Source organism: Carettochelys insculpta, chromosome 1, assembly GCF_033958435.1.
Source record: "Carettochelys insculpta isolate YL-2023 chromosome 1, ASM3395843v1, whole genome shotgun sequence".
In the NCBI taxonomy this organism is placed as follows: Eukaryota; Metazoa; Chordata; order Testudines; family Carettochelyidae; genus Carettochelys; species Carettochelys insculpta.
The window spans coordinates 356,039,429-356,058,122 of record NC_134137.1 but is presented as its reverse complement, the minus strand read 5'-3'; the positions used below and the strand labels follow the sequence as shown (position 1 = coordinate 356,058,122).

The 18,694-nt window shown below is 48.6% G+C and overlaps 2 protein-coding genes across 4 annotated transcripts in view; one reads left to right on the top strand and one right to left on the bottom strand.

Moving 5' to 3' along the window:
* CCDC146 (coiled-coil domain containing 146) overlaps positions 1-16,227 on the bottom strand; it is a 176,596-nt gene extending 160,369 nt beyond the window's left edge. Inside the window, exons 1-2 of the mRNA XM_075017091.1 lie at positions 16,110-16,227; positions 1,674-1,841 (exon numbers count right to left, since the gene is read on the bottom strand). Coding sequence (XP_074873192.1) covers positions 1,674-1,829 — 156 coding nt within the window. The 5' untranslated portion in view covers positions 1,830-1,841; positions 16,110-16,227. The remainder of the gene's footprint in view (positions 1-1,673; positions 1,842-16,109) is intronic.
* A 259-nt stretch (positions 16,228-16,486) lies between these two features.
* FAM185A (family with sequence similarity 185 member A) overlaps positions 16,487-18,694 on the top strand; it is a 96,009-nt gene continuing 93,801 nt past the window's right edge. For all 3 annotated transcript variants that reach the window (XM_075017079.1, XM_075017061.1, XM_075017071.1), the window contains exon 1: positions 16,487-17,085. In XM_075017079.1, coding sequence (XP_074873180.1) covers positions 16,581-17,085 — 505 coding nt within the window. In that variant the 5' untranslated portion in view covers positions 16,487-16,580. The remainder of the gene's footprint in view (positions 17,086-18,694) is intronic.

Here is an 18,694-nt window from a genome sequence, read left to right as displayed (position 1 = left end):
CCAGACCTGCATGAGCCTGTGAACCTGCCAGCTGTCAGCTATCAAGCAGTCCAGGACCTGCCAGAGCCTATGGTGCTGCCACCTATCACCTACCCAAAAATGTGGACATGCATGAGTTTCCAGACCTGTCTGCTGCTACTTACCCAGAATATGTGGACTTGCCTTATCTCCCAGATGACCCTGAGTGGGACTCCATGCCGATAGTGGTATAAGTAGGAAGTAGCCCGGGGAATGCTCCACCAGAGCCATGTCAGCATGTTGTGGCCTGGATCCCCACTGACAAGCAGTTAGCATCAGTTGCTCCTGGGGCCCTGGGCTGGGGCACAGTGATGTGGTGGGCCTGCACTCCCTCCCCTTAGAGAGGTAGCTTCGCTTCTCCCAACCCACACAGCCATGGTTGTGTGTCTGCTATTCTGCCCTGATCCAGGGTATGCTACTACCATGGATGACTGCTCAGGCTGCTGAAACGGAGCCAAACCTATTGACTGTTGCCTTGCCCTGCCCCAGCGCCAAGGCTTATGTACTGTGTGCTCAGCCCTGCTGCAAGGTGCTCAGCCTTATTAAGTGCTGCCCCACCCTGCCGTAGGGCCAGGGTTTATACACTTTTGCTCAGCTCTGCTGCAAAGCACCAAGACATACTAAGTACTGACCTGCCCTGCCTCAGGGTCAAGTGCCGGTGGACTGTGGGGCTGTTTGTTCGGGCTTGCAAGAGGCGCCGCGCCGAGCCCTATAGTGACCACTCTGGAACTACAGTGAACTACAGTGACCTTGTCCATCCCAAAAGGGGGCGGTGCGGCCCCCCGGCACAGACCTCTACAGTGAGATAATTAGAGAGCTCTGCGGTCCCTGTCCTGTAAGGCAGGGGTGAGCAAAGTGTGGGCTGGGTTCCTTTGGAGCAGCATGAAATTTCGTAAGGGGAGCTCAGCATGATCGGCTGCTGGATCTCAGGCTCATCCATCTAATTAAGAATATTGAAATACGTTACTCTTTTTATGTATGTGTATTCACATTCATATACTACTGAATAAAGTTTTTACATCTACATATGTATTTTCTTACATGTGCAAAAAGGGGTTTTCATATGGACATAACTGAAATTTCCATCAGTTTGGATTACATTAGACAAGTGGTGGGGAGGGGCCTGCTAACTGCAGTGACCAAAAGTGGGGCCTGAAGTAAAATTGCTCACCCCTGCTCTACTGGCTAGAGAAGAAAGGCAGCACTGTGTGTAAAATTAATGCTTTATGATTTACTGTATGGCTATTTAAACTTATTGAAGAATATTCCAAATTTAATAATTTTTTCCCCAAAATTGAAATAATGTTTGTAAAAGGGGCAGATCTGAAGAGCTGGAGAATGAAGTCCTCTTTTCACTCCCAGAAGAAGTTCAGCATGGGCATCCGCATTCCACACTTTCTCTAGCCCAAAGAACTCTGACTGTGAGAAACCACCTATAATATCAAGAGTAAATCTGTTTCCACTAAAACTGCCAACAACAGCCTTGTAGTGATTATTTTTGGACTTGGGTCCCTATCCACCAGGAAACTGAGCAGACCACCAACTTGATCATATAGGCCAAACAGCTAAAACGGTAGCAATTGTCAGTTGCTAAAGACAGGTGCTGGATTTCAGACTGTTAACTCTTGTAACGTAGAAAGCTAGGTATACAGTACCTCATCTAGATATTGAAATGCAGGACTTGCAGCTACATCAATGGATCCTTCATCTCGGATATGAATTGATGGAGCTATGGCATAAATAGGCTCCTCTTTCTGTGTTTCTGGTTCTGAGTCACTGGAAGTGGAACTTTCTTCACCAGCATCACTCATTTTTTCAAAGTTCTGTGAAATAATAAAAAAACCAATATTCAGCATTTATAGATATTTAGAAACAGACACAATAGGCAAAAGATGAAGAAAACAAACATATAATCTGAGTTGGAGTGAGACCTATGTTCAAATTAACCCCTCCCCCTCCCACACAACAATCATTATCAGAGGTTTGCCATCATAAAAATTGTAAAGTGACTGTGTCCTACTCTATAAAACCCTTCTAATTACTCTATAATTCTGAAAACAGAAAGATAGAAAACAATCCTTACAGCACGGTCAGAGTCATATGTTTTGAGGGTTAAACCAGCCCCACTTTACTGGCTGGTTATATTATTAATATTATGATATTCATAGGAAGGCATCCTTCAATCCCGAGGGATCATGGGTTTCCGCCCCAGTTGGACTGATTCGAGCAGCGTCTTCTGTGGCTGTGCAATCCAATCCGGGAGTGGCAGTCCTTTCCGCACTGTGAGCAGCAGTAGGCAGATGTGGCTCCGGTATCACAGGCACGGATCTTCCTGAGGGCTCTCCTGTCTTCCACTTCCTTCACCAAGGTAGTTTCATACATAGCAAGAGCTTCCTTCACTCCCTGTTTCCAGGCATGCCTGTCTGAGGCGAGCGAATGCCAGGTGTTCACACTGATAGAGAGAGCGCTGAGGTCATGCTTGCACGTGTCCTTGTAGCGCAATTTAGGTCGCCCTTTCGGCCTCTTTCCAGACGCCAGTTCGCCGAAGAGGAGGTCCTTCGGTATTCGGCCATCCGTCATGCGTGAGACATGGCCCAGCCAGCGCATACGCCTCTGTTTGAGAAGGGTGAACATGGAAGTGGTGCCTGCCCTTTCAAGCACTGAGCTCTTGGGGACCTTGTCCTGCCATGAGATACAGAGTATGCACCTAAGGCAGCGCATGTGGAATGTGCTGAGCCGCTGCTCTTGTTTTGAGCGCAAAGTCCATGTTTCACTGGCGTACAGCAGCGTGCTCAAAACAAAGGCTGTGTAGACCTGCACCTTGGTGTGTACAGTGAGCTTATTGTTAGCGCATACTCTCTTTGTCAGCCTGGAGAACGTTGTGGCGGCTTTTCCAATGCGCTTGTTGATCTCGCTATCAAGTGACAGTTGTCTGAGATCGTCAAGCCTTGGTACAGGAAATCATGGACGACTTCCAGTTCATAGTCTAGCACACTGATAGATGGCGCATTACCCACGTTTTGGCCCATCACCTGGGTCTTCTTTAAGCTGATTGTGAGGCCAAATTCCATGCATGTATCTGCAAAGCGAGTTATGAGTGACTGCAGTTCCTGCTGAGTGTGAGCAGCAATAGCTGCATCATCAGCAAAAAGGAACTCCCTTAGACACTTCGTAAGCACCCTGGTCTTCGCTCCAAGCCTTGACAGTTTGAAGAGATTGCCATCCGTTCTCTTGTGGAGAGAGATGCCCTCTGTAGCAGTTCCGAAGGCGTATTTGAGCAAAACTGCAAAGAAGATGCCGAACAGTGTAGGAGCCAGCACACATGCCTGCTTCACTCCACTGAGAATCTCAAAGGGTTCGGATGTGGATCCGTCCTAAATGACGGTCCCCTTCATGCCTTCATGGAAGGCCCTAATAATGCTGAGCAGAGTTGGGGGACAGCCGATCTTAGCCAGAATCGCGAACAGACCTTTTCTGCTGATGAGGTCAAATGCCTTGGTGAGGTCGATGAAGGCAATATACAGAGGTTTGTTCTGCTCCCTGCACTTTTCTTGTAGTTGCCTAACAGAGAAAACCATGTCTATGGTGGACCGTTCAGCTCTGAACCCACACTGAGACTCAGGGTAGACTCTCTCCGCAAGAACATTGAGCCTCTTCAGAACAACACGTGCAAATAGCTTCCCCAAGGTACTGAGAAGGGAGATGCCGCAATAGTTGTTACAATCGCTTTTGTCACCCTTGTTCTTGTAGACAGTAATGATTTAGCACCCCTCATATCTTGCGGTACGCCACCTTCTGTCCAGCATTGGCAAAGTATTCCATGGAGCTCTGAAACTAGGGTACCGTTGGCGCATTTGAGGATTTCTGAGAGAACACCGTCCTTCCCTGGGGCTTTTCCAGACGAGAGTGCTTTTAGTGCATCACTGAGTTCCTCCAAGGTGGGCTCAGCATCGAGTTCAGTCCTGGTGGGCAGAGGCTCGATGGCATTCAGGGCTCTCTCTGTAATTACGGTCTCTCTGGCATACAACTGTGAGTAGTGTTCCACCCAGCGTTCCATCTGCTTGGTTCTGTCCTTCAAGACCTCACCTGTGGCCGACGTAAGTGGGGCAGTCGTTCTTTGTGATGGACCGATGGCCTGCTTGATCCCATCGTACATTCCTTGCATGTTACCAGCGTCTGCGGCCTGCTGAATCTTGGAGCAAAGTTGGAGCCAGTAATCGTTGGCACATCTCCGAGCAACCTGCTGCACTTGACTCCAAGCAGACTGGAGCGCCTGTAGGTTCACCTCACTGGGAGAGGACCTGTATGCAGCCAGTGCCTGTCTCTTCTTCTCAATCAGGAGCGCCAGCACTTCAGTGTGGTCTTCAAACCAATCAGCAGACCTGACTGTCTTCTTCCAAAGGTAGATATTGCAGTATTATAGATAGCATCCCATAGTTGTTCCCATCTCTTGCTGATATCAGTGTTGTCCAGGCGGGGGCAAGGCCTCTTCAAGTGCTTGGACAAACTCGCATACTTTTGAAGGGTCATGAGTTTTGCCAGTGTCAATGCGCAGCCTCCCTTCCTTTTTGGAGTGAAAGAATCTTCGTGACTGGATGTGCACCTTACTACACATGAGCAAATGGTCAGTGTCACAGTCTGCGCTGTGGCAGCTACGTGTCACCCTGACATTACCTAAACGGCTGCGTTTGGTGAGGACGAGGTCAAGCTGGTGCCAATGTTTTGATCTTGGGTGTCGCCACGAAATTTTGTGCTGGGGTTTGACATTGAAGAAGGTATTGGTTACACAGAGGTCATGTTGGGAGCAGAGTTCAAGGAGGTGCTGTCCATTTTCATTCATCTTCCCTGTTCCAAACTGTCCCAAACAGGATGGCCAGCTGTGGTGGGCGCTGCCAACTCTGGCGTTGAAGTCACCGAGGATGAATAGCGGCTCATGGGAAGGTACCTTACTGATGGCAATGCTAAGTTCATCATAGAACTTGTCCTTAACTTCCTGGGCAGAAGTTAAAGTAGGCACATAGACGTTGAACATGTTTAACATGCCCACTGGTGTTTGAAGCTGGATTTTCAGCATTCTCTCAGCTCCCACGTTTGGTGGTATGACTGAGACAACTAGACTGTTTCTGACTGTGAAGCCAACACCGTGTTCCCTGGTCTCTTCTGGAGTCTTCCCATGCCAGAAAAAGGAAAAGTCCTTCTCCCTGAGACATCCAGAGGACGACAGCCTTGTTTCCTGGAGGGCCACAACGTCCATCCGCAGTCTTCTCAGCTCGTTGTTAATAATTGCTGTCTTCTGGGGGTTACTAATGCTCTGTAGGTCTTCTGTAAGGCCTAGAGTCATGGTCCTTACATTCCATGTGCCCAGCCTGCAGGCTGGATTATTTTGTTGCTTGTTTGTTTTGCCTGGTGTAAGGTTAACGATCCACCTGTTGGTGATTCCCTAAGCCCCACACACCCAGTGGAGCAAGTGGACCGTGGCGAGGCAGCACCTACTTGGCTGGAGGCTGCCCAGCTTGAGGCGGGCAGTAGCTGCCCAATGAGATCTGAAGACCTCTCCCACCATCGAAAGCAACCCCTGGCGCCTCACTCTATGCCAGTCGAATGCAGTGGCTTAATACCGGTAACTGCTGCTTCCCATGTTGTGTCACCACTCAGAAAGCAATGCTGGAGTGTCCTCTCCAGGGCGCAGGCCTGGGCAAGTAAGTTTGAAGAACCAGCTGATGCCCAGCAGCAGGTTCCCCCTCTCCATGCCACTGATGTAATCCAAGGAAAAGACAAAAGCCAGTACAATGTGGCACCAATGTCATCGCAGGAGCTGCCAGAGTGAGATTGAGCACAACCTCAAACTGCCTTAGGGGCTCCATCTCTGGATTTTTCCTCGGTGTTTACTCCCGAAGCCTTTCCCATGACTAGGTATCGCTGCAAGGCAGCGGAGGTTTTAAATCAGAGTTTCTTCTCCTAGGTGGGCGGCCTTCCCAGGCTGACAAGCCCCATCTTCCCGAAGCAGCTGGTTTTAAGGCACCAGTCACCCGCCTTCGCCCCTTCTGCTGTCAGTGCAAACAGTTTTGCCAGGCTTAGAAACTAAGCTACACATGAAGGCCAGGAGCTGGACTTCGATTGTCAGAGGCTATTGGAGACACACGCTATGGGAGCATTTTATAGATAGTGGGAACTTATCCCCACTACCACCCCCAGCTATGACAACCTTTGAAACTATTATGATATTATTATATTTATATTATATTACAGTGTGTCTGTCTGTCAGTGCTGTTTGTTCCAAGAATTCCTCTTAAACCGTAAGAGCTACAATTACAAAATTTGGTATGCATAGTAAAGATATTTTTGAGATCAGGTTAGACAAACACTTGTCAGGAGTGGTCTAGAGAATACTTAGCCCTGCCATGAGTGCAAGGAACTGGATTAGATGACTTCTTGACATCCCTTCCAGTCCTATAGTTCTGTAATTCTATGGCTAAAACAATCTTGCCACAGAAAGCTCAATATTCACAACATACATTTATGAAGCTTCATCTAGTCAGTATAAATAGAAAGCTTCACCAGGGTCACAAGATTTAAAAACAGGACACAAATACTAAAAACATTACATTACCTCATTCTGTAATTTTGCCCATTTAGGAATTCTTATGTAATGAATAGCACCTCAAACAGCAAGGATTGATCATTGTAAATGAAAGAACCATCCAAAATAGCAACACAGAAAACATTAAAAAAAATACGAGTATGTTACCACAGTTAAACATGTTTCCTGTCTGAATAGTTTATGACCTCAGGGACTTGTTTCAAAACCACTTACTTGTGCAAACAGTTCCACTGAATTCAATGGGGTGGGCTGGCCCCTTTGTCAGTAAAAGCTCTTGAAGAATATTAAGAAAGAGAAAAAATTGGAAGATTTCTTGAAGTTTCCCTCATCTATTTCTGCTGGAGAGGTGTGGGATTATCCCAAAACTAAAAAAATCCTACATAATCCACAAGGATTTAGGACTACCCTACAGAGGCAGTGTACCTTTATTTCTGGTGGGACTCCTGCATGGTAATGAATGTCCAATGTAGTTCTTAAACCAGGGGGCCTCCCTCATTATGGTAACCCAAGGACACCCCTAAAAGGAGAAATTTCCACTGTGGATAGGCCAACTTTACCTTTTATCTGAATTGTCTTAGAATTAGTCAATGCGTAATATGTGTGTTTCCGTCTTCTGCCATCCAGCATGTAATTGCCCTTCTCTATTCCTGGCCTTGCCAATCCTTACACAGTAAACCCTCAATTTTACTGACCCCGATTTAGTGGACTTTGCAAACAATGGATGTCTGCCAGCCCCTCCCGCCACTGATCCCAAAGTCTGCTGAATCGACACCCTTAAAATCCAAAATCTCACCCCTCCATCCCCAAAAAAGAAAGGCAATTTACTGAAGCTGCCACTTCCAGATGCTGAACCCTCCACAATGGCCTGGACTGACACTGGAGCTGCCACGTCCTGGTCCCACCCAAGGTGGGGCACGTATGTGGGCAGACCACTCATATATGCACCCCACCCCTGCTGGGAGGAGCACATGGCAGCTCCAGCAGCGGCAGCTCCACACCGGGCAGCTCCAGCTACGCTGCAGGGTTGCTCCAGCTGCGTGGCAGGGACCCTCTGGCCACGCAGCGGGGACCCTCTGGCTGTACAGTGGATCCAGCGGCTCCAGCCATGGTGGTGGTTTTCAGCAGCAGCAATTCCAGGGAGTCAGGGGCTTTTTTCTTTTTTGGCAGGGCGCAGGGGAACTAGGGTTAGGGGTGCCTGTGGGGGCAATAATCCCTTGTATTTAATGGACTTTTGGGTTAACGAACACCCATCCCCACATTAGTCTGTTAAATTGAAGGTTTACTGTACAATGGAAGGAGACATCTGCATAGAAAGGGAGCCCTACATAAAAGGGTCTTGGGAGGCATGATCTGGTCTAACAGTATGACTTGTGTGTTGTGATGTTTGTATTTTCAAGATCAGGCCCCAAACTGCAAAACATGCAAACACATGAGAAAATAACACACTTGCTGAGAAAAGGGAGAGAATTGGCAAATTTCTGAAGAAAAGAATGAGGCTGAAAAGATTTCTCGAGGAAGTGGCTTTTAAGGAAGTCATTGCAAGTAATAATGTCAAAAAGTGGTATCTCTCATACACATTCTATCCCAAAACACTGCAAAGAATTCATTAACATTGAAAATAGTAATAAAAGAAAAAGATATTTAGTCTGCGTCAGAAGTGAATAAATATCTGTGAATTTGGCCATATTACATTCCTCCTCTTGTGTCTGGAAAAATCCCATTTTCATAAATCTTCTCTTTTAGGTACAGGGGTGACCAACATTCCGGCATTAGTGCAGGTCTGGGGAACCACTGGCCCATTGGCCAGATGCGGTTTGTCAGGGTTAGCCTGCCATGTGCTGCCAGATGCTTTGGCTGAGTGTCCACAGGCATGACTGCTTGCATCTCCCAGTGGCTGCGATTTGCTGTTCATGGGCAATAGGAGGTGTAGGAAGCAGTGGCCCAGCTGATGCTGCTTTCAGAAATTCCCATTGGCTGGGGACAGTGAACCGCAGCCTCTAAGAGTTGCAAATGGCCATACCAGTGGATGCTCAGGTAAACAAAGTGTTTGGTGGCCCACCATGGGATAACTGGAGGTTCCCCACCTCTTTATTAATGGGAGCCAGCTCTACTATACTTAACTATATGCCCCAGCCAAGACTGTAGAGATCATCCTGATTGGTTCTATACAACAGATAGTATGAGACAGTGTTTGCCCCTAAAAATACTCAATCTACATAGACTAGACAAACACAGGAAGTATTGTTACCCTCATTTAATAGATGGAGAATTGAGGCACAGAGAGATTAAATAATTTACCCCAGGTTTATATCAAAAGTCTATGACAGAACTGAGAAATGAACACAGATCTACTGAGCCTTAACCACAGGGTTACCATGCTTCTCAAGTTGCAAAGCACCCACAAGTGCCAATTTCTGCCATTTTGTAAAGGATCTATATAGTGAGCATGTGGATGCACCAAAGCCACTGGGCTAATCTAGGCTCAAAGACATATGCAAGGGGGCTTAAAAACTTTCAACATTAACACCACACGCTTAGGAAGATGCTGCTATCCACAGGCTATACTGGAGGGTTGTGCTGCATGAGGGAGTCAAAGCAGATGAAGAAAAATGTATAAGAAAGAGGGTGGGGAAAGAGAGATGAGAGCAAAGAGGAAAAGGCAGCAGGCCTAGGCTACGTCTACACGAGCCCCAAACTTCGAAATGGCCACGCAAATGGCCATTTCGAAGTTTACTAATGAAGCGCTGAAATGCATATTCAGCGCTTCATTAGCATGCGGGCGGCCGCGGCACTTCGAAATTGACGCGCCTCACCGCCGCGCATCTCGTTCCAACGGGGCTCCTTTTCGAAAGGACCCCGCCTACTTCAAAGTCCTCTTATTCCCATCAGCTCATGGGAATAAGGGGACTTCGAAGTAGGCGGGGTCCTTTCGAAAAGGAGCCCCGTTAGAATGAGACGCGCGGTGGCGAGGCACGTCAATTTCGAAGTGCCGCAGCCGCCCGCATGCTAATGAAGCGCTGAATATGTATTTCAGTGCTTCATTAGTAAACTTCGAAATGGCCATTTGTGTGGCCATTTCGAAGTTTGGGGCTCGTGTAGACACGGCCCTAGAGAGCTAGTAGTAGTTTGGTTTCAACCTCTTCTCTTGTACTTTACATGTGCACAGTCTATGGGAAGGACTGTCACTTGGAAATTGTACTGTTCAGCCACTCATGATGCTGTAGTAGATACATAGTAACTGAAGTGCTTTGGTGTTTACACTTTTGTGAGGAACAGCTGGCATTCAGTTCCATGGAATATCATAGTTGGACTGCAACTAGCTACAAAATGAAGCTTTATTGTCCTAGAACTATTCTCCACACTCTCAGTTACAGAGCATATTATCTCAACTGTTGACCCATTGCCAGCTTGCTGTAGTTTTACCATTATTTTTCCTTTTATTGCTCCATTCTTGAGGATAAATTGCAGCCTTCTGTAAGTGTTCAGTCTGTGCTCTGTCTTCTTATACATCATTCTGTATTTTGTCAACAGCACAAGCACCAAGGCTGACAACCTCACCTGGCCCCTGGGCAAGTGTATGGAGGGGTAGAGCTGCTCTGCATTCCTACAAGGGGCAGAGCTGTGAGCAAAAGTAGCTGGTGAGGGGCAGCCAGACTTCAGTGCTACCCAGCGTGTACTACGTGGTGTCCTGGCAGTGATTTAAAGGATCTAGGGCTCTCTGTGACAGTGTTGGTAGTCAGGAGCCCGATCACTTTTGTATCACTGGGTCCCAGGGCAAAAGCCCCATTTGTCCCCCAGTCCACAGGCCTGAACAGAAGTAAATTCAGATATGGCTATTTTTTCATCTGCTTCGCAATGGCCATAACTGCTATGCAGAAAATTTGACTTTCTGCTGCAGCACTGAATACTAGTGCATGCCAAGCTGTGCTAGGTGGAATCCACCTACAGAGTAGTCTAGCTTGCCATCCACTCAGACCTGGCATGTTGTATGTAATGGATCTTTTTTCCTAATCTAAAATTGTAAATAATAAAATGACACAAGTCAGGACTAAATCGAAGTAAAACACATAAAAATACTTTCTGAGCGGGTTCCAAATCAATACAGTAATCCCTAAAAATGTGCAATTTCAAATTGTGCTTAACTCGCATTACTCAAAATCCTGCTTCCCCTGCCCTGGCTCAACCCCCCCACTCCGCCCTGCATGGCCCCAGTTTAAAAGCCCCCTGCCCCAGTTCAAGCTCCTCCACACTCCGGCTCACCCCTACCCCGCACACATGGCTCTGGCTCACCCCCTGCTTCATGCCCAGCTCTGGCTCACGCTTCACCCCCACATGCCCACCTCGGGTTCACCACACCACATGCCTGGCTCAACCCCCCCCCTGCAGGGCCATGTGGCCCTGGCTCAACTCCACCTACCCCCTGCAGCCCTAACCCTTCTGCCACCTTCCCACAGGCCCTACCCACTTCCAGGCTTAACCCTCCCCAGCTGCCCACTCCAACCCCAGGATTTACCTTTCAAAAGGAGCTACAGGTGCTCCTGCTGCTTCCCTGGATGCAGAACGTGTGTGCTGCTGGGGAAAAAGAGCTGCCCCTTGACATATGAAATTTGAGTTATGTGAGGACACATGGGAATGCAACCTTTGCATAACTCAAGGAACTACTGTATTTGTAATTGCATAATTCAGATCTATCAGATAAAACATTCCAGTATTTTCCAACTCAAAAAAGCCAGGCCACCAAGTGTTGAGAAAATAGCCCTGCACTCCTTTTTATTTGTTATGGGGGTAAAAAACAAAACACAAAGGCTACGTCTACACGTGAAGCCAACATCGAAATAGCTTATTTCGATGTAGCAACATCGAAATAGGCTATTTCGATGAATAACATCTACACATCCTCCAGGGCTGGCAACGTCGATGTTCAACTTCGACGTTGCACGGCACCACATCGAAATAGGCGCTGCGAGGGTACGTCTACACGCCAAAGTAGCACACATCGAAATAAGGGTGCCAGGCACAGCTGCAGACAGGGTCACAGGGCGGACTCAACAGCAAGTCACTCCCTTAAAGGGCCCCTCCCAGACACACTTTCACTAAACAGCGCAAGATACACAGAGCCGACAACTAGTTGCAGACCCTGTGCCTGCAGCATGGATCCCCAGCTGCCGCAGCAGCAGCCAGAAGCCCTGGGCTAAGGGCTGCTGCCCACGGTGACCATAGAGCCCCGCAGGGGCTGGAGAGAGAGCATCTCTCAACCCCCCAGCTGATGGCCGCCATGGAGGACCTGGCAATTTCGACGTTGCGGGACACGGATCGTCTACACGGTCCCTACTTCGACATTGAACGTCGAAGTAGGGCGCTATTCCGATCCCCTCATGAGGTTAGCGACTTCGACGTCTCGCCGCCTAACGTCGAAGTTAACTTCGAAATAGCGCCCGACGTGTGTAGCCGCGACGGGCGCTATTTCGAAGTTAGTGCCGCTACTTCGAAGCAGCGTGCACGTGTAGACACAGCTAAAGTGTATCATTTACATTTAGCTAATGAAAGGTATGATAGTCTCTTAGGGAAGTGAAATCTTTGAATGGTAAAATTTAGGCCTGCTTTTATGCTGTTTGGAATTTCTTCAAGGAATTTTGACTTTTGCTGTTAGATTTAAGCAGCTACATTTGCTCATGGAAAAGAAAAAAAAACAAGCTGCATATCTCCTGGAGGAGTCAAAACATCATGAAACCACTATAAACAGCACAGATGCCCAGACTGAATCCAGGAAATATTATTCATAAACAAGTCTATTTATTGACTAATAAAGTAATTTTTATCTACAAAATGTTGTTAAAATTGCTAAAAAAAGTTTATTATCTTCAGTGTTGCTTCTGTTTTATGCAGGTCTCCAAACCATTCTGAAAGATTTCAAGAAAAGGTAAGAAAGGATACAGGGAGGACAAAAATTCCATGTGTGTGGTGTGTTGATGGTTGCCATCTAAATCCAGGGTCTCAATCTTTTTCTTCTGTGCCCCCTTGAACAACCTCTGTGGCCCAGCTGGGCCACAACAACTGTTTTTCTGTATATGAAGTGAGGGCCAGCATTAGGGGTAGCAGCAGGGCAGTTTCCTAGGGTCCCACAGCACAGGGGCCACTTGAAACTAAGCTGTTAAGGTGTCAGCTTCAGCACAGATCAAAGGGTTCAGTGTGGTGGGGTTTCAGCTTTCTGCCCTAGAATCCAGTGACTCTAATGCAGAAACATCCTCACAGCACCTCATGTGGCCTTGGACCTATGATTGAGAACTGATCTAAATTATTTGGGCATGGGAGGGAAGAATGCAAAAAAGCTTTGCTATTACCTAAGATGGATGTAGTTTTTACTACATATGCCATTCTCTAGGTACCTAATATAATTTCCTAATTCATACATCAATTGCCAGGGTGTCTGATCCACTGGGTACTCACCAGATGGTCCTCTGAACAGGTCTAGAGATGCCCTGGATGTTGCCATGCTCAAGGGACCCAAGTCCAGGGCAATTACCAGAGTTCCCTGACTGGACTAGTGGTCCAACTCTGGCTCTACCTGGGGCTCTGGTGGGGTTTCTGGCTTTTCTGGCTCTGGCTACAGTGGGGGGGACCTCTTCCACAGTGTTGATAGCTGATCAGCTGGGGGTGCCATCCTCATCACTCCCCCAGGAGCTGGTGTAGCTCGATGTAGAAAGGGCAGGGGGCCGTCCCTGCACCTGACCTTTGCTGTGTGTCCCGGGCCCACATTTGTCCCTGGTGAAGCTCTTTTACTTTGGCCTGCACCTACTCCAGGGTGCAGGAGGGGTATCCGCACACCACCAGGGCTGCAGCCAGGCATGCATAGCCTAGGGCTTTCCACTGCTTGGCTGAGGGGTCCAGCAGCAGAATGTCCTCAGCCCAGAAGGTCTTGGAGCTCGGGGCCAGATCAGGAAGGGACCCACTTCTTTGGCTACCGGGGTGGGTCCTGGGATCCCTTGGGCAGGTCCCACAAAGGACTGGGGGCAGGGGTCCCTGCTGGCCTCTGACATGGTTTCTTTGTCTGGGAGTGGCTGTGAGGGCATGCTTGCAGCCAGTGTGGTACCTCTGCTGCTTACATGCTCTTAGCTTCCTGCCATAGGGTTTTCGGGGCTCCCTGAAACTTTAAGAGCAGCCGAAGGCAGAGAGCATAGAGCTGTGATTGCTGTGGACAGGACATTCCCCTGACCAACTGGCCGGTGCCATGGAGAACTGTTCTGTCAACAAAAGTCCTCCCCAGAGCATCTGAACTTGATTTTTGTTGACAGCTTGTGTGGACATAGGCGTTCTGCCTCATGGTGGAAAGGCAGAAGTCTGTTGACAAAAGTGCCAAGTTTTTCCTACATACCATCGACAAAACGCATTTTGTGTGTGGATGTTCCGTGAGTTTTGTTGACAAAACCCTGGTTTTGTTGATAAAACTCTCTAGTGTAGATGTAGGTAATGACAAGCAGTTACCCATACAAGCAATCCAATGGATTTAAATGGGATTGTGAATGCAGATAACCAACTCATCAGTAGGAGTAAGTAGAGGCCCCAGTTTCTCAGAGGGTTTTTGACTCCCCACTCGGCTCAGGGCCCTTCCCCTCCACTTCCCTCAGGACCCCACCCACCTACCTATTCCCACCTTTGTCCCTTTCCAAACTCCCTTCCCACCTCCTCCTGACTCCTCCCTCCCTATATGCTGTATGCTCACTCCTCCCTGTCCCTCCCAGCACCTCCTGCATGTCATTGAACAGCTGATTGCAGTGGGCTGAAGATGCTCAGAGGGAAGGAGAGAAGATGATTAGCAGGACTGCTGAGCACCTACCTTCCCCCCCCATGGGTGCTCTAGCACCAAAGCATATGCAGAGTCAGTGTGTATGTGAATAAGACAGTCATATCTGAGATCCTATCTGATGCTGTCATGTATATATGACATGCACATCTTGATGGAAATAAGAAGACTGAATAAGATTCCTTTAGGGACTGTTTCCTTGTCAATATGCAATCTTTCACCCAGCTCAATTACCACCCCCGACAACCTTCTAGAGGGGTGCTAAGGAATGTTGGGTGGTGAGAAGCGATATTAGGTACTTTGTGCATCCACATCTGTTTTCCCACGTGGGTTGCCTAATGGGAGGGCAGAAGAACAGCTCCTGGCCCTCACAGCAGAGCTCCAGTCTTAGGACATTTCAATTTTACTAACCTACAAAATAAGATACTTGTGCCAGAAACACAGGCATCCAATTATACATGCTGCATGCTAATCAAAATCAATAAATTTGTAACAAATAGAACATAAGATCTGAGCTGCTTCCTGTGCATATGTGCAGCATACAGCACTGATTGCATCAAGCCCCACTGGCTGATGGTATGAACTGGGACAATTAAATGATTGTGGAATATGCTGAAGCAAGTAGGCAAAGGGGAACAGGCTTTGTTTGATGTGTGTATTGCAGATTTAAGATTTAAAACTGGGGAGATATGATTCACAGTTACATGAAAGTGCTCTGCTCTGTTTAGTGTAGCTGGCAAACATAGAAAATAATGAAGTTAAAACAAAAAGCAAAGGGGGATGAAATAATGAACGCAAACTGTATTTGTGATTTCAAGTACACTGTAATTTAAGTATCACTAACAACTGGTATATCCAGAAGTTACACCTATACCTACTATTAATAGTATTAAGCCTACTGATCTCCCCAAACATACAGGTCAAACATACTCTTGGCTCACTGATGGCTTGCCTTTCCACTACAACTTCAGTTGTGCACTTGGATTCTGCTCTGATCAGTAGACATCATGGCCAACAGTTTGGTGTGTGACACCCCGATGACAGAGATGCACATAGCAGCGGAAATGAAATTTTATGAGAGAGAACAAAGCATGATCACCTGCTGGGTCTCAGGCTCATTCACGTCACTAAAAATGTTAAAAAATGTTGCTGTTTTATGTTTGTGTATTCACATTTATATGCCAATTAATAAAATGTTTACCTTCTACACACTTATTTTCTTACACATGCTGAAAGGATTTTTTGTATGAACATAACTGAAATTTCTGTGGGGTTGGATTACATTAGACAGGTTGGGGGGCCCTGCTAATTGCAGGGATGAAAAATGGGGCCCCATGTAAAACAGTTTGCTCACCCCCGACTCATGGCACCCACTCCCTTTCAGGAAATGCGTATACTCAGCAATTCACCCAGGGTGCCCATCCCATGACCCTCCCTACAATACCAGGGTGCGCTTCCCCTCACCCCAGCAGAGCGCACCCCTGCCCCACACCCCGCAGAGTGCGACCCCTCCTCCCGTGCCCTCCACCCTGCCCGACATCCCCCCCCCGCGATGCCTCGCGGCTGCCCCACCCTTTGGCAGGAGCCCCGCTCCCCGCCTTCTTGTTCGCTATTGTCTCCCCCTGCGGGCCCAGACGCTGCGCTGAGGTGTTTGAGCCGCGAGGGCTCCTTTTACCTGACGTTTCCTACCCGGCCGGATTCTTCCTCTGGGGCGCTTGGTTCCCTCCGGGGCCCCCTCGCTGCGGTCTGGCAGGCTGGAAACACATGTTTACCGGCCCCAGAGCGTCTCGGGTTACCAGGGAGACAGAGCCAGCTCTCTCCCCACCCAACAGCTTGTCCCAACACCCCCCTTGACACTTCACTTGTGATTGGTGGGGACTTCTTCCCTTTGTCCAATAGAAGCAGAAAGCTGAAAGTCTCCGCGCACCCCATGGGGGCGGATGCGGGGGTCAGGGTGTAGCCCTTTGGGATTTGTAGTTCTCCTATAGACCCCCCACTTCGCTTTGGCAGCTCTGCGGCTGAGAACTACAACTCCCAGCAGCCACCGCGGCTCACTGGGTGCGCTTGGCGGCGGCACTCAGCACATTGCCAGCCCGGACTTTGCCAAGCGTCTTGATCGTCATCTCACCCCGTGCTGCGAGTGATGGGGGTCCCCCTCCTATGAGCCATGCGCCGCAGCCCGCGGGCAGGGCGGACCCCGTAACCCGCGAGCAAGAGGGGTCGGCGCCGGGATCGAAGCCGGGCAATATGCGGGCTCCCTGCCCGGGCTGGTGGCACCTGGCGGCGAGGGTGTCAGGGGTCCGGTCAGGGCTGTGGAGCCGCAGTGGCCCCTGCTGCCGTGCTGCCCGGTTCGCCACTGGCCCCGAGGAGGGCAAGACGAGAGGCAACAAGCCCCTGAAGGAATGGACGCTGATTGTCAGCCCCTTCGGGCAGCTGAAGGTGCGGCTGCCCTGCCACGTTACCGTGCACCCATTGGACCCGCTCAGCTACCCGGAGGCGGACCGAGCGCTAGTCACTGTGAGCGGGGCGGACGGCAGCCTCCCCGGCGGGGGGGATCTGGATCGCCTGCACGTGAAGTATGACGAGGCGCTGAAGGAGATGATGATTGTCTCCGACCACATGGACAGCCAGGCCGCCGTTGTTGTGAAGACGCCCGTGAAGTTCGGTATGTGAGGACTAGCTGGTTAAGTGGAGTACAGTGCCTTGCTGAGGTGTGTGTCTGGGGGCGGGGCATAGTGTGCCCAGGCCTTACTCTCCTGCACAAGGAGAACAGGGCCTGTTCCTGGGCTCCCTTGTCCCTGGATTCAGGCTTCTCCTGTCACCCCTTTTTGTAGTACAGAAAATGCTTTTGCATTAGTGCCAACCTCAGGCACTCAAAAATCACAAGTTAGTTCCCTCCTCCACACACTTGAGCTGGTGATACTACTGCCAGTTGGCTGTGCATACCTGCTGTTCAAAGATTGCCACTCCCAGACTTGTTACATGCGGCCATCCTGCTACCCACCAGCACAAGCTCCAAGTGAGACAGAGTCACAAGCTCTATTAGCTTGTATTCATTTGCATGGCGCTTCTGAAATTGTTACAAAAGCTGGAAAACAAGTGTCAGGGATGCCAAGATAGGCCTCCCCTTTTCCTGTGCAATTCCTATGTCATCCCTTAACAGTTAGAAACTCCTCTAAATCCAGACAGTGCTGTGAGTACAGAGTCTACAGATAGCTCAGCAGTACTGCTGTCAAATAGTTGTAGTTGCTAACCAGGCTGGGCCAATAGCCCTGTCAGTCTTTAAATGGTTTGCACCAAAGATGAACCTCAAATTTCAGCTAGGCTTTTATGTGGCTAAATTCATAATTGTTTGAGGCACTTATGCAATGGCAATTAGTACTAGAAATGCCTGTTTAACTATATAGACAGATATATACAAACATTTTTTCATGGTCTTATAGCTTTTCCCAGTTTTTAAGTCCTGGTTTAACATAGTCCTGGGTGGGATGATTTAGTTGGGGTTGATCCTGCTTTAAGCAGGGGGCTGGACTAGATGACCTCCTGAGGTCCCTTCCAGCCTTAGGATTCTATGATTCTAGGTTTACTCTGCAAGTACATTAGATGATGTTGCCTCTTCTTCCTCCCCTGTGGAAGCGTGTGCACCCACAGAATATATAGAGACAGTATTTGTTAACTGAATTTTGAGTGTATTTTTGAAATCATAGGAATGGCATATTTTGAGATGATTGAAAATTTCAGATAGAGGCATACTGTGTGGACTGTATTCCCTTATCTCTGGGAAGTGATAACTGGCTACACTGACCCTCTTAGCAGCATTAGAAGTTGGAGTGTGTTTAGGCTTGCAATATTATCAGTTTATTGAAAGCTTTTTAAGTGGTAGAGCCATTGCACAGGAGCAATCCCACTCTCTCGACCTTGGAAGCTGGGCACCAGTAGTACATAGAATCGTCACGACTGGTAACTTCTTTGGTTGCGGTGGATGGCCTTGACATCTTTCATGCCTTGTCAAGCCCTTCACTTTCCACAAAGCATTGCAGAACTGCCCTCTTGGCCGTTGGATCTAAATGATCTCTTCCGCCCAGTCCACCGGAACTGACTTCACATGCTGGGTAGGCACATCTGAAAATTCACCAAGGGTTTGAGCCCCATCGGTTACACTCACCTGGTTCGGCCGGCCTGTTGAAGCTGTTGCCCGGGGTGTGGCCGCTGCCTATGCTGCAGCTACTTGGAGCCACAAGTGAGGGCTGAGTGACAGGCAGGGACCAAAGTGG